Source organism: Trichoplusia ni, chromosome 15 (genome assembly GCF_003590095.1).
Source record: "Trichoplusia ni isolate ovarian cell line Hi5 chromosome 15, tn1, whole genome shotgun sequence".
NCBI lineage: Eukaryota > Metazoa > Arthropoda > Insecta > Lepidoptera > Noctuidae > Trichoplusia > Trichoplusia ni.
The window spans coordinates 6,956,418-6,982,330 of record NC_039492.1 but is presented as its reverse complement, the minus strand read 5'-3'; the positions used below and the strand labels follow the sequence as shown (position 1 = coordinate 6,982,330).

The following is a 25,913-nucleotide window of genomic DNA, read 5'->3' as shown; positions in this document are numbered from 1 at the left end:
TCAGTAATGTCAGTTATGTGTCAATATAACCACACAGTTAAGGCGTAGCCTCAAATAAGTCGCTCGTCGCTCGTTTGCAGCGACAAATCTGATCGCATGACCCCATTTTTAAATTTCCTGACACTCGAAAAGTCGCTGTTTCATGGAGTCACTCGTTTACAGCGAAAATCTGGTTGACCGACCCCATTTTTAATTTCCCGCGACTCGAAAAAAAGATTATAGAAAAATATCAAAACTGAACACATTATACAGAAAGTGTTAATTACCTGTCATCGGAAAGATATAACAGCTATCGTCCATAAATATCCTCTCATATCCCTCGAAACAAGGATGATTCTCCAAGACATCGAGAATCGTCTCACATATCCCACACGTATGAAAAACAAAGAACAACAAAGACCTTCAACAACCATATGAAAAACAAATCCTTAATATCTATCATCTAATTGTGAACTAGCTATTACGTAGAAAGAAGTGTGTTAAAGTTACATTTTGTAGGTACCTACATTTTAAACTCAATAAAACAGTACATTGATGAAACAAAATTATCGTTTAAACGTATATTGTGTCCATACGAACCTTGTCCGATTCCATTATTTACGGTAATTAATTTAGAGACCGTTTGCAGTACCACTTTTATATAATTTATATCAACTTGTCTAGACCGCTTATTTTTTTCTTTTCTTTTCTCTAGTCTCCATAGTGGATTAATTATCCATGATCAGCGACAAAGCTTAACATTTTGAGCTTTATTACTACATGTGACGTGACCAGATTTGTCGCTGCAAATGAGCGACGAGCGTCTCATGAGGCAACGCCTTTTCACGCGAGGAGTTTGTTTCTATAATAGAGCCTGGATTGTGAAAAACGTCCAAAGGACATTATTATAGTGGCAAAAATTAAAAATCTTGACTTTACAACCAAATACTAAGATGGTGCAAGACGAATATTTCAAATATTAACTCAATTTTTTCTCGATTTATGTTTTTGGGCTTGTTTTATCAGGGCAGCGCTAAAAGACAAGATCAGTGTGACCGAAAAAAAGTTATAGATTTGTTCTCATAAATTCATACAACTTTCGCTTCTTATTTAATACTAGCTTTTCGCGCGCGGCTTCGCCCGCGTCGAGTTCGGTTATATCGCGTTTCCAAGAGAACTCTTCAAAAGTCCGGGATAAAAACTATCTTATATATATTCTTTCTCAAGATCAACTCTATCTCTTTACCAAATTTAATTAAAATCCGTTCAGTGGTTTAGACGTGAAAGCGTAACAGACAGAGTTACTTTCGCATTTATAATATTAGTAGGGAAGTAGGGATAGGTCAACGTAAAAAAAGGCATTCGCATGAGCATAATCACTTATTTTATTTCTTAAAGGTGTTGTATCGAAACAATCAACAAAATTTTTCCAAGTAACGCCTTTTTCTTGTCAGTATTTATTCTTATTTTTGACTTTTGAGAGAATCTACATCTCCCCCTTTAAGTTATCATTCCTCACAATGAACATTTATATAGCGGGTAGATTATTCCCTATCTACCCGCTGTTTATGTCATTAGAAGATTGTTTCGCGAAGAGTAACTTAATATTATTCTACTTCGTACCTACTTAATCTTTTTTGGTAACATCACGACAAGTTTTTGAAAAAAACAGAAGCTTTTTGCAAGTTATAGTACAGTTTCCTCAAAATCCACCCAGTCGTTTTTGCGTGACTCACGTTCTCGTTAATCCCCCCCCGCCTCCTCCCTTATTATAATGCCCAAAAACCGCTGTGCTATATCTCATTATTTTAAATAAACAATTAAGTTTTCAAGAAACTTTGACCCCCTATTATCCGTTTAGTAGCCTATGCCCTTGGAGCATGGAGCTCGGAGCTCGTAGCTAAGCTATAACCACCAAGTGAATCTATCACAGGTTAAGCTACGCTTGAGGCGGTTGGTCTGTTAATGGGTGACCAACTTTGTCATAACGAGTTCCTGCGTGTTTCGGAAGGCACGTTAAATTGAGGGTCCCGGCAGTTATTCCAAATTCGGTTTTTCACATCTTTGACAGTCGTTACAGGTAGTCAGAAGCTTAAAAGTCTGACAACCAGTCTAACCAAGGGGTATCGTGTTGCCTAGATAACTGGGTTGAGGAGGTCAAATAGGCAGTCGCTCCTTTTAAAACACTGGTACTAGCTGAATCCGGTTAGACTGGAAGCCGACACCAACATAGTTGGGAAAAGGCTAGGCCGATGATGCCCCTTTTCAAGGTACGGAATTTCGATACAATCGGTTTAGTAGTTTTGGCGTAAAAGCCAGACAGACAGAAATACTTTCATATTTATTATATTAGTATTTAGTATTATAAACAGGAAAATATTGTTTTTAATTTTTGTTGTTAAAGAATAATATGTAATATTGAATATATTTATAGAATTTTCGGTTCTTTGACTCAATTATATGAGTCAGAACATTCATGAGGATTTGGTTCGGGTTATTTGGTGTTCTAGAACAAATGAGAAAAAAATATCAGTTCTATGTTTATTTTATGATTTGTCACATAATTATAATATAATACATTCATTAATAGAGCAGTGTAAACAATAAGAATACATGTAATAAATATTTTATCACATTCAGTGTTTGACTTAAATCTTACATTAATAACTAAATTAAAAATGAGAAATAATAATAAAACCAGGAATAATTTTAGCTTTTCACTCGTCCTCAATGATTATTTATTTACTCGAAAATTCTAACTTACTTTTAATACAAACAGTAGTCAAAAAGAAACTGAACTACATAATTTGTAAGAGATCTCTAAAGTGTCAATAGTTTATCGTATAAACTACGTAATGAAATTCTAAGCCACATTCTATACGTCGTTAATAATTCTGATTGTAAATAACGCTATTTAAGTTTGTTCTAATTGATTAATATGTTGTATTTCTAGTAACTATTACAATAAAGTACTGATGAAGAACTTTGAGTACAACTGTGGACCTGTGTATGTGGAGTATCCAGTCTTCTGTTATTATTATACAAGTTTAAAATAAGAATATTATTCTTATAACTAAGCTAATTCTTACTCTAGAAAAGCCTTAAATCAGAAAAAAATAAAATAGATTACTCTATTTTATTAGTTAACTGAAGTTTTCATAATAATAATCACTTAACATCCGTAATTTCTTCAAGAAAGAAACTAGACCACTGTTTTGGAATAAAATAGTAGTAACAGTGGATATTTTTCGTTTTATTTAAATATATGGATGATTTAATGATTTGTATTCATTGTTTCTGTCGATTGTCGTCCAGAGCTCGACCTTAGCTCACGTCGCGGGCATGAAGATGGCAGCTCCTCAGATGACTTGCGACTTTTTTTTCTGTTACATCTACGTCCTACATCATTGGCAGACATATCTCCACCATTTGAACCATCTTCATTGGCACCACCGTCTTTAATTTCATTATCAAATTTATCTGTGCAATCATCATTTAAGGAGTTAACCTCACTACCTTGAAGATTGGGATCATCATGATAGGAACTTATTTGCTTGTTTTGTGATTTTTCGTCTCTGTCAAAACCAGTGGAGGATGTGGTCATTTCCGTTGGGGTTAATTTAGAAACAGAAGCATCAAAGTCGGCTTTCATTCCAGTTTTAATTACTGTTGAAGGCGCAATTAGATCTTCAAGGTCCATTTCCCCAGTATGTGTCGAGTGGTCAGGAGGCTTATCAATTACTTTTTTTTCGGAAGCAGGATTCTCTTTTACTTTTTTAGCAGAATTCAATTCTGTTGCTGTTAGGGCCAAATTTTCCGGCTCATTGGTAATTTCATCATGAGTTCTTTTATGAGATAATGAAATTCCAGAAGGTCCCTCTTCAGAAGTGATTGTCCTAGATATGTAGTCAGAAGACTTCGATAGTTTTTCAGAAACATCTTTATCATCCTTAACTTTTTTGGATTCCGCTGAACTCACAAGGCTGGCACTTAAAGCTCCAGAAGCCATTTGCTCTAACAGCATTTTACTTATGTCAATATCCTTTTTATCACCTTTTAATAGCTTTTCCTGAACTGCAGCAAATTCAGGTGGAACTTGGGACCTCAATGCATCAAACGGCAATTTCTTTTTATCAGTCTTAGATAAATCAGTTGCAGTGGCTTCATGGCTATCAATGTCCCGAGATCGCTTGTCTGGTCTTAAAATTGATTCATAATTTAATGATTGCTTTGAAAGAGATTCTAATAGATAAGGATCTGGAGGTAAATGAATTTGTGGTAATTGACTTGATTGTTGCCGATCTGATACTTTTTGTTGCCGAGATGTAGATGAATTTGTAACTATAGTTGATGAACGAGGTGTAGTAGTTTTCGCCGTGCTACGTGCAGTGTTATGGCTTGAACCCTGCATAGTAGAGGCACCCGAACTAGCTACTATGTTATTACTCAACAAACCTAAAGCATCATAAGCTGATGACATCCCCGAATGCATACCAAATGGATTTAGACCACTTAATCCTAATTGAGGATATAACATATTTGGATTGGGAAATACAAATGGAAATTGCGAGTTTGCAGATTTTGAATTTGAAGGATTTCCACTCTCTGCAGGTTTTCGAGACTTAGATTTACTATCACTTGGAACATTAGGTGCCCCAAGATTATTCATATCTAAAGAAGAGAAACCAGGGAGCCCCAATCCAGCTAAATTGGCGAATATGTTACCACCAGCAATATTTCCTAACAAATTTGGCATACTATTAAATGAATTTAATAATGGGTTATTTTTAGGATCAAAACTACTCAAGCTTGAAAGTAGCTTCGGGTCAAAGGTGTTTAGTAATTTAGGGTCAAACCCAGTCAAGTTAGACAAGGTTGCAGCTAATGTTTTAGGATCAAATGCGCTGAGACTCGACAGACTTGCCAAAATTGCAGGATTCAAGCCAGCTAAACTTTGATTCATATGCGAATTTGAAGACATAACATTTGCCGATGGAGAATCAAGCGTAGGAGGTCGCCCTTTCTTGCGTTCATTCATACTAGAACTAGTAGTTTGCATTGGTGAATGTCTCTGACTACGGACATCTTGAGGTAACTTTATGTGCTCCTTGATACCTTCTGTCCACTTAGAGTCTATATCATACATTGGATTTTCAGCAATCCATTGTGCTAAATGTTTTAGTTGTGGAGCTTTTGGTCCAACTATTCGCTTGCCAGTGACTCGATGCACAACTGGCACGTGTTCTTCAGGGGCTAATCGTGGTGCCACACCTCGACGTCGAGTATCTACTGTAGCCTGTTCAGCTAGCCACTTGTTTACCTTCGCTTCATGCGAATAAGATTTCATTGGCGTCACACCCGAAGTTTTAGGCATTTTCGTTTGTTCAAGAGATTGTTGCAAAAACGAAGATAACTCCTTAGAAGTAGCCTGAGGTGAAGGAACATTGGTCACCGTCACCGAAAATGGTTTCTGGTTCGAAGAGCTAGCCGAAGAAGAAGGAGGCGCCGCTGGTGTAACTGTCACGTCAGGCAGCACGCTGGCGCCGCGGCCACGAGGGCTGTCCGATGCAGGTGCAGATGGGCTCTTGCATTTAGCCGCCGATAGTCCTAATACTATTTCATCCAACTTTTTTCTTTTCTTTTCTTTTCCTACTATCTGCTCTGGCGCAGGCTGAAAGAGTATTTAATAAATGATTAGAATACATCGTAATGTCCTCTAACAGCTGCGTACGGTATGACTGTAAAACATTGAAATGGTTAAGGATAGGTAATCATTTTTGAACATACTGAGACATTGTACTTTAGAAAGCAAGTTAAGCAATCAGTGCTGATTGTCATACTTTCTTGAGGCATTGCTTACCTTAAATGGGTAATTCAGGTCAGATTGATTGAATAGAATTTTGAAAATTGAAATGAGGTATACTATCGTTGTATCTAACTCTAGTCTATGTTTTAATGATGCATAAAATCATACCACATTCTTTCTTTTCATAAGCCTCGAAAGTGTGTCATCGAGTCGGCTGCGGGATTGCGGGGCGACGGACGCGTCGGGTAGCGGCGTGCGGCGGCCCACGGAGAAGTCGTGCACGTCGCTGAGGTCGAGCGGCGCCGACAGGTCCACGGCGGCCAGCGGCGGCGCGGGCGCGGGCGGCAGGCGCTGGTGCGCGGGCGGCGGCGCGCCCGCCTCGCCCGGCGCCGCGCCCGCCGCGCCGCCCGAGTGCGCGGCCACGGGCGACGACAGCAGCGCGTGCAGCTTGGCGCGGTCGGTCTCCACGTCGATGGCGATGTGCCGCTTGGGCCCCTGCTTGCGCTCGTCGTGCGCGTCGGGCGCGGCGCGGGGCTCGGGCTTGGCGGCGGCGGGCCACTCGCGGTTCTGAACGGCGTGAGCGATGTGATGCAATCGCGTCTCTAGAGCGCGCTCCGAAAACCAACGCTCCGGTGGAAGTGTTTCTTCGATTCGGCCGAGCTTTGCGAGCGTCTCTAACTCGGAGAGAGCATCGGTGTCATCGTCGACGACCCGGTCGCAAGCATTAGATGTTCTTTTGCTGCGTCTCAGTGACATGCGAGTTTCACCTGCAGTCTCTTCAGATACCGTAGTGTCTTCTTCATCTGATGATATTTTTTGCGCTTCACTGCGTGTACTACTTTTATGACTCGAGTACCATTTGCCAGCGCAATCGGCAAATGGCATTTTAGGATCACAAAATAGTTTACTGTAAGTATCCCCCAAACCATGCCTGAAAAAAAAAAGCATGGAAATGTCACAAAACCAATAATGTCTCTTACTTATTTATCCGTATCCTTTTTTTACCTTCCACCCAAAAAAACTGTGTAAATATTTGTAAGTACTTAATAAAACTCCTGAAAAATTCAAATGTAATTGGAGAAGTCACTGAATTAACAGAAAAAATACCACAACTTACTTGCATACACCTAAAACTAACAACTTGTCGTGACGAGCAGGCTGCCACCAGGGCGGTGTTTCTGGTGACCGCTCGCACAAGGCCAATCGAGTATCCAGCGCCGGATGGGGAGCAACCTCCTCACGCAATACTCGCAAAAGATCAATTCTGTTCAGAAATAATATAATACATATTATAAAGCTGAAATGTTAATCTTAGAAACAACAGACTGCTTGGAGTTAAACAATTATCTTTGTTTGTTAGTAGATTAGCTCAATTTTTTTTTCAATTCCTCTGTTTTTTAACCCCAATGCAGAGAAGGAATGTTATAAGTTCGACGTGTCTATCCGTAATTTCATAGGTCCCACACGCATGGAGCGATTTCATTTTTGTTCGTTTTTTATTTAAAAGTGTTCGTTTTTTATTTAAAAGTGTTCGAAAAAAAATTAATAAGCGGGGAAGATAGCGCAAATCTACTCGATTGAGGACTCGAACTAAAGGAAATGAACTTTAATAGATTATAATCAAGACAGTTTTGGGCTTGTCTGTTGCGAAAATGTAAAGACGAATTTGTACAGACTCCATTTTTCCAAACTATAGTTTAGCTAAATCTAAGAGTCCAATTATTGTTCATTATAAGTCAATCTCAAACATTAAAGTTTATAATGTTTACCTTTCGAGAGTAGCTATGGCTCGTTCTTCACCTATAGGTTCTGCTTTTAAATCTGCCCTTGTGGGTAATTCTGCTTCTCCAACGGACAATCCACACTGCCGTTTGCACATAGCCATAAATGCTTTAAGGTAGTCAGTTAAAGCATCGTCACTTTTAGTGTCTAATCTGGCAAGTGTTCTAAATCGACCCCATCGAAGACTTTTAGTGGTTGGGTCAAACTCTACTCCATAGGACGCCACAGTTCGCCGGAAAGCTTCTTCATCAGCCCGGGTCCAACGCCACTGTGACACCTCATCTCTGGCCAACTGATCCATCCGCTCTCGTCGCTCCATCTTCTGGATGAAATTCTAACTTAATAATCTTACAGGTACAATTAATAAAATATAAGAAGCAATACTTAAAAGCCAATACACAAATAACCATAGATATTGTATGCATATAAAATTATACTATTATAGGGTGTCTCAGTGTTAATTATTAACTTTTTATTATTAATTTTGGTCTTGTGCCTATATACTACAGGCAAAAATTACGTCACACTCAGTAACGTTTTCCTGCCTTTAAAATACAGAAAGCCTTAAAAGTGCCAAAACTTTGAAAGGAATCAGTTTTTGGAAATTTGAAATCCTATCTTCTGATTTACTTAACGCTTAATAACTATTCTTATTTTTCCAATTTTTTGGCGACCTTTTAGAAATGGAATTCTATAAATGTCATAATTTGTCATTTGATCAGTATGTATCATAACAAATATTCACAGTTATTACGCACCTTAGCTCTTTGTTGCATTTTAAGTTCTTCACGTTTGTAGTTTCGTTGGTAAGCAGTTATAAGCCTACGGAGTCTGGTGTTTAGGTCTTGCATAGAGGGCCACAAATGTCCACCGCTACTACTTTGTGTACTGTCGTCATCAGGTCGAGGAGAAGCTGCTGGAGATGTGGCTCCAGCTCCGCTAGATACATCGTCTGTACAATCTTCGTCGCCGACAACACTGCCTCGCACTTTTCTTTCTTCACTCCTGTTACACAATGAATTGAATGAAGCATTTCATGACCTTTTAAATTATGTGTTGAAATAAAATATCTGCACAATGGGTGCCAGTAGGTGGGCGGCTGACCAGAGGGTGGGTAACTTAAATAGGCTTACCGCAAGGGCTGATTCAGTGTAGAATAGGGTCGAGAATTAAGAAATAACATTTTGGGGTGGCTCTCTTTCACTGAGACGGTATGGGTAGAATAAAATTACTACTTACTTTATATCAGTGCATTCAGCGTCATCGGGTGGCCCCAACTTATCTACGAAGCATAGTTGGGGATCTGACCGCATAGCTAAATAATTTTCGTAACCATGAACATATGTTCCAACTAAGAGGGACACATCACATTCACTATCCCACCATAGACGCGGGGGAGTGCTGTCCACGCCACGTGGTACGCGCATGCCTAGCGAGCTGTAAAGAAATATTGAATTACACAAATTCATCATCCATAGTATGAGCAATTACATATACTGTAAGCAATGCCAATCCAAAAATCGGATTAGATTGATTTACTCAGTATGGAAAGCGACATTGTCTAGGCTTCAAGAAAGGTGCTGACCCTGAGTTTGTTTCGACGTTTATATTCAGACAAGACAAAAACGACATGTAAAAATGATGATGCTATCGCATTTGCTGTATGTTGATTGACTTGCTGACTTAGGTCTTGCATCAAACCTCTTAAAGATTGTTTCATTAACTAAGACCTCACACTTGATACTCTGATTATTTTGATTGAACTAATTTTACCTGGCATGAATTCCACCTTCTATTTGCGTAGCATAATCTCCGATAACTTCGTGTTTGATGTAATACATCATACGGACCCTTAGCAACACCCTTAAACAAATAAAGTTATGTATTATTGAATACCATTTGAATAAATTTTATATTTTGTAAGTTATCACCTTATCATGCATACTTACTTATTGGCATGTCTAAATAAATGTTTTTTGTAACTATTTTCTAAATACAAGTCACAATCATATTTTTCTGTTGAACTCCAATGGCTAGTATCTTCCCATTTTTGTAAATCATTTGATTTGGGCAAATCTTTAGGCCTATTTTTCTTTTTAGCATTTCTGCCACGAGGTACAGGATTATGTAGTCCACTATGGTTTCTGGATATTGTTACTTCTCCGTTTTCACAAGGTTCAATGAGGTCCCAAATGAAATTTCGAATTTTCTCGTCGCCTTTATAATGGCGTAGACAATATAAAACCTGTAAATATTTTGTGTCTATTAGACTGATAAGAGAATTGTTATAACACACATAGTACATAGTAAAAAACATTCAGTATTGGCATGTAAACTCAGTGAAAGTCTAAAACTTTCTCGGTATTAGCATGGCTAGTCATCATAGTCTCAAATAGCAACCTTGCATGGACATATGAAACAAGGTTACATGAAGATATATAAATATAATTATTGTATGTATCCATATAGCTCTTTAAAAAAAAAAAATGAATTGTTACAACAAAGCAAAATACAACTTACAATTATTCGCGCACAGTCTTCTATGACTGGAATTGTCCAACCTTTCCTAAACTGATTTTTTTCAACTATTTCTTCCCATCGCGCCCATCTGCACACATTAATCAACGACAATATTATTAAAACGAGAATTTTTAAACAAAAAATTAAATTTCGCTATTAATTAAGTGGCAAGTCACAATATGCAACAATTTAATATGTATAAGCAAGTATTTATTTATCATTCGAAATTTATATACACTTCACTAAGATAGGCACTTGAATACAAATACTGAACTCAAAATCAAACCCTTAAAATTAAGTATTAAGCTCTGTATCTCAATTTATTTTCGTGATAAATAGTTTATAAAAAATTGTATTGTATACACATCTCTGATCCTTATGTATTTAAATATCTATAACATCCAAGGTTAACATTGGTTGTTCGTTATTTTTGCAGAACGCCATTTTAACACGAAATGTAGGAACAGACACAGAGATGAGTCTTTCCCCAAACATGCTCTTGATTTGTGAACTTTTTTCAAATCTATAGTTTTTATCCTTAATTTGTAATATAACTTGTACACACTTACCCAAATGTTAGTAGTCCCCTTTCTATCTTAAAACATTCAGATCTTGTCCATGAGCCATAGACAACTTCTTCATCCACCGGAACACCTTCATGACGAGGTATATAATCATCACTTGCATATCTTCGCCCTTTTTTCCCAAGCTTATCTTTCTTTCTTTTACTTCTTAAACTGATGCCTAAAATACAAAAAATTACAATGAAAAGCTTTAAAGTTTTAAAAAAAAAATAGGAAAGTTGAATTTAAAAATCAAGTTACCTTCTTCATCTTCGTCGGAATCGGGTGTAACTTCCATGTCAGACATTTCCATAGGCCCGTCATCATGGCCATACCTCTTAATGACTGTGCGTTTTCTGGGTTCTGTAACTATTAAGTCAACATCTTCCTTTTTCTCTGTTGTATCAATTTCAGCCTTTTTGGCCCATTTATTCCAAAAGTCAGGATCTCTAATGTCAATGTCAGATCTTTGATCAGCAGCTGCAAAACTAGCCTTTGAAAATGTTGAACCTTTCTCAGATTCCATTTGGATAACTTGAGTTCTACGAGCTAGAATCATTTCAATGTCTTCTTCACAAAACTTGTCGCCAGCATTATCTTCATCCATTACAGCACCATATGCTCCTTTTTTAAGTAAGTCTTCAATTTCCTTTTTGGACAATTGCTTTATTCCAGTTTCTTTTCCTTGGGTAGTATTCATGCTTTGTAATATGGCTTTGTCTAAACCTAGTTTTAATGAAGCTTTGTCAAACATTTCCCTTTCATATGTATTGCGACAAATCAGTCTGTATATTTTCACCATTTTTTGTTGACCAATGCGATGACAACGAGCTTGAGCTTGTAAATCATTTTGAGGGTTCCAATCACTATCATAAATTATAACCGTGTCAGCAGCTGTCAAGTTTATGCCTAACCCACCTGCTTTAGTGCATAGTAGAAATACAAATCTATCAGAATCGGGTTTGGAAAATCTGTCGATAGCTTCTTGCCTTAAATTGCCTCTTATGCGACCATCAATTCTTTCGTAGGGGTATTTTCTAAATACAAGGTAGTCTTCTAAAATATCTAAACATCTAACCATTTGGCTAAATATTAAAACTCGATGTCCACCTGCTTTTAACTTTGGTAGTAATTTATCAACAAGTACCATTTTACCAGATGAATCAATAAGAGCTTTATAATAAGCTTCTTTATCCTCTCCATTAGCTTGTTTGTAGTCAAATTGAATCTGGTCTTCAGCACCATTAAGCAGGTATGGATGTATGCAACATTTTCTCAATTCCATCATAGTATTCATCAAATTGGGAATATTTGCTGCGCTAGCAATGCCTTTCTGTAAGAAACTGAAATTTCTCTCAAGTATAGCTCTATAATACTTTTTCTGAATATTTGTCAACTCTACTTCAATAATTGTTTCTTCCTTTGGAGCAAGCGTTTTTTCAACATCTTCTTTCAACCTTCTTAACATCATAGGTTTTAAAAGAGCCTGTAATTTGAGTACCTCAGATTCCGTTTTAAGTTGACCAAATTCATTCAAGAATGCATCACTACTTGAAAATTGTGAGGGTTCTAGGAAGTTAAGTAAGGAAAAAAGTTCATTTACGTTGTTTTGTAGAGGTGTACCAGATAATAACACCCTATGTTCCAAATGCAGCTGCCTTAATCCCTCCAACAATTTGCAATTTCTGTTTTTTAATCTATGTGCTTCATCTATTACACATATACGCCAGTTAAACGATTTTAATTCTTGGAAATCGGTGACAATTATTTCGAATGTTGTTATAAGGACATTGAATTTGGTAATTTCTTTTATAGGTTCACCCTGGTCATTCTTATAATGAAATTCATACTCCTGTAACATGCTCTTGCTTTGCTGTGAACCATGGTAAACAACAACATTCATTTCTGTCCACCCTTCGAATTCTCTTTGCCAATTAGGTATAGTTGATAAAGGGGCAATAATTAGGAAAGGCCCCCTTATGCCATATTCCCATACGGAATTAACAAATGTTAAGCTTTGTATAGTTTTTCCTAAACCCATTTCATCTGCTAGAATGCAGTTTCTATTGTTATGCCACGAAAAAAGTAACCAATTCAGTCCTTCGAGTTGGTATGGTCTTAGTGTGTTGCCTCCCTTATACATGGGTGACTCCTTCAGCTGGACCCATTGATCTGCAGAAGGCCTCTTCTTAAACTTCCATTTTTCTTTAGGTGGAATTTCACTGAATGTCTTATACTGTCTTATTTTGTCTACATCAATATCCTCTTCCAATTCCCAAGTACTATCTTCATACTGCAAACTTTTCCATTTAACTAAATAATGTTTGACTACAGTATCATTTGCAGGGTCTTGATTTTCGGACATATCTAGAATTCTTTCGACTTCAACGTAGTCAGGATTGAAGGGTTCATCATCTAACAATTCGAAAATATTCATTTGTTGGGCTTGCTTTTGTTTAAAACGTTTAATTTTGGAAAATATTCTTTTATCACCTTTATACAGCTCTTCTTCTGTTTTCCATTCACAGTGTAAATATGAGAAATTTCTATATTTCACAAAATATTCTTCTACATCAACCATTACCGGTTTTTTATTTTTTAAATCTGAATTATCTTTTTCTAATTCTGAAGAATTTTCTACTTTGGGAGTTTCGAGTGGAGTTTCAAGTGGTTTCTCTGGAGAAGGAATTTCTTCCTTAATTTCTTTATCGTTTTCATTACTAACGTCTTCATTAATATCTTCACCAGAAACAGATGGCTGTGTTTCATTATTAGTGGCTATATTCTCAGTTTTTACTTCAGTTTCCTCACTTTCAATGTTTGGCATAATTTCACTTGTTGTTTGTTCAATCTTAAATTCTCTCTTTCCCATTCGACATGCTAAAACATGCTGAACTATCATGGCATCTTCTTCAGTAGTATTGACGTAAATATAGTTAGGTTTAGGCATGCCTTCAGATCTAATATTGTCTTTGGCTTCAGGGTCTTCAGTTTTACATTCTCGTTCCACTTTTGGAGTAGACATTGTAAATTCATCATCTGACAAACGTAACATAACGTCATCGGTGTATTTTTTTCGTTGCGTGTTTCTAGCAGATCTTCTTTTAAGACTATCGTCCCCTTCAGGAGGTGGCGATGGAGGAGGAGTAGACATCATATCATCTGGTTCACCATCAGAATCGGGAACTATTCCCCCTCGTTTTTTCCTTCTACCACCGCCTAGGGATTTACGGATAGATATTTTTTTGCAACTTCCGCCAGCTGAGGCTCGTTTCTTAGACGACTTTCTTTTAGAAAATATTGAATCCAAGTCGTCATCTTTTTCTCCTTGCTCTCGTTTTGCTTCTGCTTCTTCTAATAAATCTTTGATAGCTATTTTAGAAACAGGTATATCGTCAAAATCAGTTACATTAGATTCATCTAATGATAAATCAGGCATAGCTTTTGCTACACTGGGGCTCTCACTCATGGATGTATTTTGACTCGAACCTAATTCATTCGATTTTGTGTCTTTATTATCATTTTCTAGTAAGTCATATGAAGTCGTAGTATCCGCTTGTACTTCAACGGCGTACTTTTTAGAATTTCTTTTTCTCTTAGGGGCGTTAGGATCCTTAGGTTCACGTTTTTTACGTTCTTTAACTGGTTTATCACCCAATTCTTTAGCTTTAGGCTCTTTAGGAGTACGAGGCTTTCGCTCTTTATTCTTTCGCGGCCCCCTTTGCTTTCTAATTTTACCAGTGTTTAAATCATCAATAGAAATAGCACTACTATCTAGGTTAGTAATATCTTCATTTAATTCTAAGTCGAGTTCTGAATTACTTTGTAATCCAGTTCCAGCTGTAACACAGTCTTCAGATACTGGTAATTGATCTAAAGCTTGTACTGCTGACATGAACTTTTCCTTTTTAGCTCTAGGCTTTCTAGGTTTAGCTGGTCCTTTTCCACGTCCGCGCCCTGTTGTACTTGTAACTTGAGGACTTTCTACCATCTTTGTTCCATACACTGGATTTTGAATCGTACAATTTGGCCCTCCATTGCACTTATCATTTGATTCATGTTGTTGAAGTAAGGCCAGTCGTTCTTGTAAACATCTTACTTTTTCTTGGTTTTCATTTGAAGGTGGTAAACAATATATATCTTGAATTTGTTGCTGCAAAGTCATCCTTTCTTGTTGATGAGTTGCTGGATACATGTTAGGCATATTGGGATGTGGAATTGGATTAGGTCCCATCATTAACATGTTAGGATTCATATTATGGGGAATATTTGAAATAATGCTAGGTGGGTTTGGTGGTAAAGGTGTGTGCATATTTGGGACATTCATAGGCAATCCCACGGGCACATTAGAAATTATGGGTGGGACATTTGATTGCATATTACTGGGTATGTTAGGCATACTAGGCTGCATGTTTCCTTGTATTGGTGCCGAAATAGGTGGTAAATTACTTTGCTGATTATGAGCTGGAATACTGGATGTAACAGTATTCGTCAAATTTGGATGTTGCATTGTATGATTTGATGGTAAGTTTGTGGGCATATTAGGAACTGCTTGGGTGACGGAAGTAGAACTTGATTGAAATGTAGAAGATACATTATGTGCAGCACTAGTGTGTACTGCTGGTGGAATACTAGTAGCGACATTTGGCTGTAACCCTTGAGGTATGTTAGGCAGATTTGCTGTCACATTCTGAATGGGTCCTGTTGGGTAACCTGGCGTCCTATTCACATTCATGCTTGATATATTATCATACTGACTTGTATTACCATTATTTAAAGAAGATGGTACATGCATTTGTTGAGGTGCTCTTATTTGAGCATGATCACTGACGCCCTTATTTGGAGTTGCCTGTGATGACGGGGGCTGCACGTTCAGAGCGCTCGTATTTTCTGGTGGATTAGTATTTTCGACTACTTTTTGTTGAGACTCCATTTTCTGTTCACTGGTAAAGGTTTTGAGTACATTAGTTGTGCCGTTTTCATCTTCCTTTGGTGGTAAATTATCCATTTCATGTTCAGTGGGCTGAGCTGGTATCTTTTCAGAGGTTTCAGCAGTTTCTATAGGGACCGACATATTGGATCCACCCGATGGAGTCGAGGAATTATTACAATTTGGTGCTGTTAAATTGTCTTTAAGAGTATTATTGATATTAGTTGGTTGTACAAAGTTTCGTGGTGTCATTATATTCTCGGAAGGTCTGTCATTCTCCGTTTCTGATTTTTCCAAATGCTTTGGTTTTGGTTCAGTATTTGATACAGAATTAGAAATATTTTTCACCAATTCAGGTTTATGTGCTGGTAATGTTGTTGAAGATTCTGTAGGTTTTACAGGTTGTTCACTATTCTCGATTTGAGTTACGTTACTTGTAGGTGCCAATTTATTTTGATTCCACTGAGATGGCGATGACACCACATGCGATACAGCTGGCGATGCAGGATTGCGTTGATAAGGGTACTCTGTACCTGCTGGTAAAACCATTTGTTCTAGAGCCTGAAGTGTATTTTGTGAAGCAAATGGTCCAGGAGCAGGAGGCGGTGGTCCAGCAGACACGGGTGACTGTACCAAATTGCGTGTTCCATGTGGTGATGCGCTAGGGCCTTTAACCGGTGACATGACCGGACGCGGCGATAATTGAGATTGAGTTTGCTGTCGTGGTGATATTTGAGCCCTGGGCGACATTTGTGGGGAGAGCTGTGGAAAAGGAGGGCGATACTGCGGGCTCCCTGTTTCAATTCCTGTTGGTTTTACTGAACCATACTGGTTAGTCACATTCACATCTAAAGGATGTTGAATTTGATGAGATTGATAGTTCATTGACACAGAATGATGAGGTGACGCATAGGGCATTTGCGTGGGTACTGAATGCGAAGGCGCCACTGACGACGGTGGCACCGGAGACTGGCGAGGGACATGGTGTAGTGGTGGAGCTCCTGGATGATGGAGATGCACATTAGGGTGGCTTTGAATTCCTGCACTCATGCCACCAGTATGACCTGCCATGTTTTGGTGAGACTGATGTTGTGGGATTGGTGCATGGCTTTGTTGACCGTGTGGTATACCATACTGATGTGGATTTACGTCCATTTGCTGGTGGTATGTTGGATGTTGACTTATTCTTGATGCAGTTGGTGGATGCATTTGTGTGTAATTTGGATAGTTCTGAAAAATGAATAGGTATTTTTTAGCATTCAAATAGTATAAGAGAAATGAACTTTTCATTTATAATTAAGTTTCCACAATTAGCTTTTTTATGGGATTTCTAAGAATTGATTTGTAACATTATAATGATAACGAAAACATTTGCTTGAAAGTATAACCACACAAGTCCACATGAAGACACATCACTGCTAGAAAGAATGCCAAAAACGGTGCAAGACATTAAAATAAATGTATTTCTTTTTTTATAAAATCTTTAACATTCCAGGGGTTTTTGAAGCCTACTTCGAAAATATGATGTAGGAATATATACCTGCTGTTGTCCATATAATTGTTGTGAAGTTGGCTGGGAAAAATGAGGTTGTCTTGGTATGTACGCCCCATTCTGTGCTTGTAAACTGCCTATTCCAGATCCCTGTTCAATACATAGTATGTTTACTTCAAATAGTATACTTAGTTTAATTAAGAACCCTTTCACTGTCTTTTCACCCAATTATAATAAAAAAATAACATTGAACTTTTTATATACCTGTTGCGGAGGATATTGGTGCATTTTCTGCTGGTGTTCATAGCTATGTCTATAGCTTGGTGTAATGGGAGAGTATCTGTTTGCTCCTGGAGGCCCAGACCACACACCCATTTCCCCAATTCCTGTAAAATAATTTACATGTATAAGCAAATGCCTCAAGTTACCATTACTCTTATGTCAATCTCAAATGTTACAATAATGGGCTCACCTGGTTGTTCTGGCATGGCATACATTGGATCAGGGCCAGGATGATATCCTGGGTATGAATGTGAAGGATGCACATGATGTGATGGATGTAGTGGAGCATGTGGCGGCTGAGGCAAGCGTGGGCGCGGCGGGTAATTCCCATAGTCGTGGTATTCAGGTGCAGGAGGACCAGCACCTGGGTTCGGCACTGGTTGAGAACTGCTATTTATCCCAGCAGAAGGTCCTCCAAACGAAGCCAGTTTCTGAATTGATCCTTCTTGTGGTACACTACTTTGACTGTAAGGTTGTCTGTAACTAAAATAAATTGGGGTTAAACACAATACATTTTTCAAAGATAATTTTTATCATTGTTTATTTAAATATACCTATTATCTGGAGTATCTTTATTATCTCCAGTTACTCCAGATGATGTGCTGCCAGCAAAGCTGTCTGATCCACCAAGATCAGTAAGTCCTTCCAACATACCGCTTCCATCATCAAATAAATTATATGAGTCCATCACTCTATTACGAGTGAATTATGATTATTTTTCCATCAAGAAGAATCCAATTAAATTGTGGTATGTCCATTTTACTCTGTAACATGTAAATAATAAATAGTTATATACCGGTTCTTCTCAAATTCTACATTTTAACTGTTTATCCGAAAATTGTTTGGGTTTTAAATTAAGTGTTTTATTCACATTGCTCAATTAAATCTGGTGCACTACACTTCTTAGCACATTCAAAATGCACAGGCAGAAATATATCAATTAAAATGTTTTAGTAACATACATAATCAGTCAGCATAAATTTATTGTTAACCATAAAAACAAAGCAGTTCCTTTAATTATGAGCTTCATATGTGTTCTTCTGGCTGGCGATGGTCTCAGCTTGCATAACCAAGGGGAAAAGCTATACGCTTATGACAGCACAATTAACATATAGCGGTACAACTTCTCCCGTTCAGTTACACAGCATAATCTTCTTTTTAAAAACATAGCACGCTTTATAGTTAACTGTACCAAAAAAAACCATTAAGTAGGTACCATTAGGTATGTTTCATTAGACATAATACTACTCTCTGCTCAGATATAGTACACACCATTGAATATTTACTATTTTCCAGAAACAATTACTAAACAGAAAGTATTATTTTACTCAAATAACAAATTAATATTGTTTGTTCTGAACTAAAATGTATATTTTTATTTACAAATATTACTATATAAATATTACTATATGTGTTCAAGCATATTTTATGTAGACACCCTTTTTTCTATTCAATTTTCTTGTTTTATGATATGATAAATATGTATATTTTTGCATTTCAACAATATAACACACTTTTAAATATGCAATAAATACCCATGAAGTAGGATGCTTAGATCAATGACCTAATTTTTGCATAACAAAAAGTAGCACTCTTTTCCAATGAGCATTGTTTTCCTTTAAGATATTTTACACACTTTGTAATTAAAAAACTATTTGATATGTTATTTTTTTATAAATAGACAATTTTATACACTTTAGTATACGGGTTTTCCAACTATTTTTTAATATCAATTGTGTAAGTACATTATGTTATTTATATTACACTATTTTCTTATCTTGGTTAAATTCAAGTTTTAATTTGTTAAAAAAAAACTGTTAAACATTTATGTGCTACTGGCCTTCTGCACGCATAGAATTAGAACAGTTCAAATGTTTGTTATTAAATATTTCCACAAAAAAAAAATTGAACAGAAAAATTGAATTAAAACAAAAATCTTAAAATAATCTGCTTGATGGAATATTATATAGTATTATATTATAATAGTGAGCAGTTAGTTTTGAGGTCTAGTCGTCTAGACTCAACACCGTTCACCATTATTTATATAATACCATTCATGGCAGTAATAAGAGACAAAAATATCGAGAAATCAATAGCAAAAGATGATCATAGTGAACCTACCCGATTCGACGATCAATTAAAGTAACTGGATATAACAAAAACACACAATAAGACACGAATTAGTCTAGATAATAATGTACTTAACAAATACTTGGCGTCGAGTAATCCCAGTGGAACACTGCGTTCGCCACCTACCTACTATGTATGTGTATAAAAACATGTAGGTAACAATAGTTGGTAGCCGAATAATTTAAACATTTACACGCACATATTGATACAAATACTTTATATTTAAACCATATTTCCAACACTATAGTAAGAACGCTGCATTACTATGAAATATTTCACTAAAATAAAAGTAGATAATACTCACTATAAACGCCACACAACAAGTTGTTCACAAAATGGATACCATACTCCAAAAATGTAGGTCCATAAAATTATCAATGAAAGACAGTCACGGTTCAGACTATATTACGACGGTAGAGACAATTTTCCTTTTTCGTCTACCGTATTACTGAGATTCAATGCCCAAATAAGCATAATATCTCACATCACTAACAAATACGACAAACGCCATTTAAACACCGTCCATTTTGTTTCCAAAATGAGTTTTTTTATACATGTGCTAACGAACGAGGAGTGTACCTAGCTATCTATGTTACTACTATTACATTATGGTTTGTTTTCCGTTTCACTCTATGTGCTTGATCAAACAGCAAAATTAATATATTTTTTTACTAAAAATAAAATCTGTGTCAGTTTTACCTAAATTGATTTGCGAAGTGAGAACTATTATCGTTTGTCACGGCATATTTAAATCATCATATCCTTATCCTAGCTAAATAATTTATCAGGAAGCATTGAACTTTTTAAAAATAAACACGATTCACTATGAGAGCTAAAGCGTTAAGTCCTGGTAACAATCAAGTACGATCTTTTGTCGAAAACACAGTCTTAAGAAACAATGGCAGAAATTAGAAAAGGACTTGAGGCAGTATTTTTGGATATATATATAACGAACATTTGTTCTACGTGATTCTCTAAACTGGCTTCATTTATTCAATTACGAGCTGACCCAGCAAACGTTGTTTTCTAATTCTATGTATTTCTAATGTCATAAAAAATAAAATATGTTTTTTTAGTGTGAGCAACCCTTAACACTTTGGGGTATGAAAAATAGATGTTACTCGATTCTCAGACGTACTGAATACACATATAAAATTTGGTAAAAATCGGTTAAGCCGTTTCGGAGGAGTACGGTAACTAACATCGTGACACGGGAATTTTATATATTAGAAGATGAACCGACTGGCATAAAACCTTATTTTAAATAAAGCCTACCCAAATGCAACACATAAGACGATTGAATCGGATAAACCGTGGTTATAGTTGAATAATAATAGTAATAATATTGTGAGTAGTGACACAATGGAACCTGAATGCCCCAGGGGGTCTACTCTTTACGGGAACTCCCAGCTCTTTCTTGCCTTAACTTGCTGGCTAGAGAGGGGTCGCTAGAGCTATATGCTCGGGGGTGGAAGTGTCTCATGGCGTAATAATGAGGAAACCCGCTCCGGGTCTGTGACCCGCGATTGATAGAAATCGGTGTCGCACCTCTCTACACCCCTAGCCACTCGCACTGGTGTTGCCCACCTGCTGTCAATCGTGACGGTATCATAGGGGGCCCATCTAGTGAGCGGCGAGTCACCGCCTGCCAATTTATTTACATCACCATGTGTAGAGAAGCAGGTGCCATAGTTTTCTGGAAAATCCAAGGAACTGGTCCACATAACTTATCATATTTATAATAGCCAAATTTTTCTTTCACACATTCTTGCAATAGTTTTGTATCTACTTTGGATTCTTCATGTCCGTTCTCCTATAGAGCGGAGGTGAATGATCCCTATTAGATGCCCCATCACATTATAGATTAAAGTTCTCAAGAAGACCTCTGCACGTTGGACCTGTGTCCCTGTGCACGCCATTAAAAAGGACCGGGTCTCTTCACATAAAGTTAACCCGTGAATAAAAAGAGATAATAATATTCTGGGACAACTCACACACGGTTATCTGATCGCAAGCTAAGCAGAGCTTGTGTTATGATAACCAGACAACTGATAAACTTACTTATATATTTCTTAATACATACATATTATAGATAAATTACACCTAAAAGAAGTTCATGTCCTGTTGTTTTTTAGGCCTATATTTTCCCACAGTTGAGTAAAGGCCACCCGCACCCCTCAATCCGTTTTTTACGCTTTCCATTTAATTGTAAAATTGTATGTATAAAAATATCACTATCACATTAAGAAATATTTTAAACTAGCTGTTGCCCGCGACTTTGTCCCCGTGGGTAGAAGATATAAGTTATGATTTATACCTGCCCTGTTTTTTCACATTTTCAATTGTATCTTCGCTCCTATTAGTCGCAGCGTGATGGTTTATAGCCTAAAGCCTTCCTCGATGAATGGTCTATTCAACACAAACATATTTTTTTAAATTTTGACCAGTAGTTCCTGAGATTAGCGCGTTCAAACAAATTCTTCAACTTTATATATTAGTATGATTAAAGTCACTCAAATTTAGATCTTAAAATGTGAATGAAATGAATCTTAATTTCGGAATTAGGATCAACTGTTTCATGTTTGTCATACAGGAACTCAAAGTTACTTTTTAAATTTACCAAGTGACTCCTTATAATTCATAGTAAAATGATAAATAAGCGGACTGTATGCAAGAAGTGCAATTTTACCACAAGGAAGGACATACAACTTGAATCTCAATATTTCACTTTCAGAGATTGAGTCTTACCAGCGAAAGATGTCTGACATAAATATACATAGCATCAAATTTGAAAAATCTACAGCTGTTCATTTCGGTTAAAGTTGCTCAACTTTAACTTTTCAATAAAATACTGAGTTGATATTTGAGAGCAGCGCATAAAATCAATACTATTCAATACTAATTATTTGTTATGGCAACTTGGCAGTATGTGCTTTCAAGCTCCATGAAGTAAATCAAATCATTCATTACATTTTGAATTTTGTATTGTTTGTTGTTAGTGAATATCGCGATAGCCCAAAGTATACATAAAAACACAAATGATGAAACTGGTCGACCAAGTGGTACGAAGTTTTAAAGTAGCTAAGGTGTTTCGAGAAAACACAGACAAAATAAACAGTATTGACTTTTCTCCAAGTGGCGAGACACTAATATCTTGTAGCGAAGATGATCAAATTGTTATATATGATTGTGAGAAAGGCACGCAGATGATTACAGTCAACAGTAAAAAGTATGGTGTCGATCTCATACACTTCACACATGCCAAGAACACAGCTATACACAGTTCAACTAAAGTTGATGATACTATAAGATATTTGTCACTTCATGATAATAAGTATATCAGGTATTTCCCGGGACACACTAAGAAAGTTGTAACATTATGCTTGTCACCAGTTGAAGACACATTTCTGTCTGGATCATTGGACAAAACACTGCGCTTGTGGGACTTGCGATCACCAAATTGTCAAGGCTTGATGCATCTGTCTGGAAGACCTGTAGCAGCTTATGATCCTGAAGGCCTTATTTTCGCAGCTGGTGTTAATTCTGAAAGCATTAAGCTGTATGACTTACGGTCATTTGATAAGGGCCCCTTTGTCACCTTCAAGCTAAATCAAGAGAAAGAATGTGACTGGACTGGATTAAAATTTTCACGTGATGGAAAAACAATGTTGATCAGTACAAATGGATCCATAATCAGATTAGTGGATGCATATCATGGCACTCCTTTGCAGACATTTACTGGTCATCTTAATAATAAAGGCATACCTATAGAGGCCTCATTTAGTCCAGACTCACAATATATCTTCAGTGGCTCGACCGATGGGAGAGTCCATGTCTGGAATGCTGACACTGGATATAAAGTGTGTGTTTTAAATGGAGATCATCCTGCACCTATACAATGTGTACAATTCAGTCCTAAGTTCATGATGCTGGCTTCTGCTTGCACCAATATGGCGTTTTGGTTGCCCACAATAGATGATGTTTAATTTGGTTAAGAAGATGCATTATTACAATTTGAGATACCATCAGTGATTAAGAACTTGTAAGTTTTAATCTTTAGGAACAGCAGTAAACCCTAATAATTATCTGAAGACAATGTAACATGCTTTATATTGTAACTAATATTCATTTAGTTTCTACCTTTTACTTAATAAATATATCCACAATACATGAATATTATAGATGTAGCTTGAAGACTGTTGTATTTATCAATGTATGGAATAAAATTTTAAACATAGAAACTGAATGAATATAGAATTAAGGTAATCAATGTTTTATTAATTATATATACTTAAGTAATATAACAAGGTATGTATTTGTATTTGTGTACTAGCACCCTAGATTATGCATTTAAATAGTTTTCATTCCAATAAAAAATCACATATATTCCAAGTAGCCAAGATCTAAATTCACATACATAGTAACCCAAATATATAGTACATTACATGACTTCCATCAATTTTAAGAAGGAATTAGAAATTGATTTGTTTTATTTATGTAATTTTGGCATGAAAACATTCCTTACTATAGTTTCTAGAAATAGAAAAGAATTAAAGAAGTAAGCATACAAGTATATCATTAATCTTAGTAATTTTGTTAATGTATTTAAAAGTAATATGGCCAAATAATATTCCTTGACTATTTTATCATCTGCTTCTCTTTCTGGTTAAGAAACAAGTTGTAACACAAATTCATGTGTTAGCAAAAAAGTAATTTAGTCTTGAACTCTAGATGAATGGTGGAATGTATTTCTAGTGACCGAGATTTTTTATAAATAAAATAATTCTGAATTTGAGAATATGTTTTTATAACCTAAAATTAATACTGACATAGTGACAAATTTCCGCACAACAAAAATAAGCTTTTAGTAGTATAAACCTATTTCCAGCGACAAGTTTGTCAACAACATAATCAGTCCAGGGTCCACTCTGATCTTATAGGTAGTTACATAAAAAGATGCATTATAAAATGGAGAAATCATCGCTTCACAGGCTTTCTCTGCTTCTGTCAACCGTTAGCCTTGGGCCTCATTCAAGAAAGCGCGGGGCGCTGCGCGTCGCGTCTTCAGAAAAATCGTACGACGCGTCGTCCGATTTTTCTGTTTACGGAGAGGCGGCGTTTCTTGCGGCGCGTCACATCGCATGCGTAAATACAAACGTATGTCATTATAAGACATAGTTCATAGTGATGCAGGGCGGACATGGCGATGCCCACATCTGCGCCCTCGGTAAATCCTCTTAGTCTAACGCGTAGTCTACGCGCCGACGGTCAGCGTGACTCTAAAACCAGCCTAAGCACACTGTACAGTCTGTTCAGAGCACGTGGCAGTAACGCTAAGGCGCACGTAGGATCTATGATACATATTAAAATCGTGGAAAAGTGAGTTTTAACTACATTGCGACGCGGACGGAGACTATTTCTGTATTCCTCAAATGGGACGGGCAAAAGATTCACCCGCCGGCATTGCTTCACTGAGAATTTCCGCCGTGAGCGCCGTATGGTCGCGCGTCGTGTTCAAGTTGAATAGACCATTCATCGAGGAAGGTTTTAGGCTATATACCATCACGCTGAGACTTATAGGAGCGAAGATACAATGGAAAGTGTGGAAAAAACAGGGCAGGTATAAATCATAACTTATATCTTCTAACCACGCGGACGAAGTCGCGGGCAACAGCTAGTTCACATATAATAATGGTGTGTTACGGAGAATCGATTTTAGAGCCCGCAGCAGTGCCTGCTGCGTCTTTACGCGGCGTTTATCGGCGACGCACGCGGTTTCAATCCCTACTAATATTATAAATGCGAAAGTAACTCTGTCTATCTGTCTGTTATGCTTTCATGTCTAAACCACTGAACTGATTTTAATGAAATTTGGTACAGAGATAGAGTTGTCCTTGAGAAAGAGCATAGGATAGTTTTTATCCCGGACGTAATGAAGAGTTGTCTTGGAAACGCGAGATAACCGACCTCGACGCGGGCGAAAAGCTAGAAAAGCTCTATAAAGCAATGCCCAATCATCTTCCACCGAGGATTCTTCTATCACTTATTTTTTGATATTTCAGAACGCTGACTTAGAAACCGTCACAACGGACATTGGCAGACCACGCTGCAAGTGTTCTTTATTGAGTTTTATATTTTTCGATACTAATATATATGGATTGTTCCCCCATCGGGTGCATTGCCATCAGCTTAAAGCTAAGCTTCCACAAGTCAGTACCGTAAGCATCGGACGCATCGCATCACACGTATTGAGTTTGCATAATGCGTCCACTGTACCGGCAAAGATCGGATTTGCCGATGACATTTCATTCATACTTTTGGGTTTACGAGTTCGAAGATACGCGCTGCTTAATGTGCCGCCGCTCTGTAAACAGAAAAATCTTACTGGTTACGCGCTGCGAGTCGCTCCGCCCCACGAGAGGCATGATG

General features: G+C 37.1%; 2 protein-coding genes across 2 annotated transcripts; one reads left to right on the top strand and one right to left on the bottom strand.

The window, feature by feature from the left end:
- Positions 1-2,506: 2,506 nt before the first annotated feature.
- On the bottom strand, positions 2,507-20,085 carry LOC113501251 (chromodomain-helicase-DNA-binding protein 7). Its single transcript, XM_026882332.1, has 16 exons — positions 19,789-20,085; positions 17,909-18,118; positions 17,545-17,837; positions 17,337-17,458; positions 17,121-17,222; positions 10,912-16,810; positions 10,657-10,831; positions 10,088-10,175; positions 9,517-9,812; positions 9,341-9,430; positions 8,807-9,004; positions 8,326-8,572; positions 7,555-7,886; positions 6,903-7,049; positions 5,954-6,716; positions 2,507-5,650 (listed from the first exon to the last, which is right to left on the bottom strand). Exons 2-16 carry the CDS (start codon positions 18,040-18,042, stop codon positions 3,254-3,256), a joined length of 11,283 nt encoding a protein of 3,760 aa, XP_026738133.1. The 5' UTR covers positions 18,043-18,118; positions 19,789-20,085; the 3' UTR covers positions 2,507-3,253.
- Positions 20,086-22,397: 2,312 nt separating this feature from the next.
- On the top strand, positions 22,398-24,279 carry LOC113501566 (WD repeat-containing protein 82). The gene has a single exon (XM_026882767.1). The coding sequence runs from the start codon at positions 22,523-22,525 to the stop codon at positions 23,468-23,470; it is 948 nt and encodes a 315-aa protein (XP_026738568.1). The 5' UTR covers positions 22,398-22,522; the 3' UTR covers positions 23,471-24,279.
- The last annotated feature ends 1,634 nt before the right edge of the window (positions 24,280-25,913 follow it).

Bases quoted from the DNA above. Each gene is read 5' to 3' on its own strand.
- LOC113501251 (XM_026882332.1), bottom strand. From the start codon at position 18,042: ATGGACTCATATAATTTATTTGATGATGGAAGCGGTATGTTGGAAGGA. The intron at 17,459-17,544 runs GTGAGCCCATTA...ATTATTTTACAG, and splicing joins TGCCATGCCAGAACAACCAG to GAATTGGGGAAATGGGTGTG. The intron at 7,050-7,554 runs GTAAACATTATA...ATTTCTGAACAG, and splicing joins GCCATAGCTACTCTCGAAAG to AATTGATCTTTTGCGAGTAT.
- LOC113501566 (XM_026882767.1), top strand. From the start codon at position 22,523: ATGATGAAACTGGTCGACCAAGTGGTACGAAGTTTTAAAGTAGCTAAG.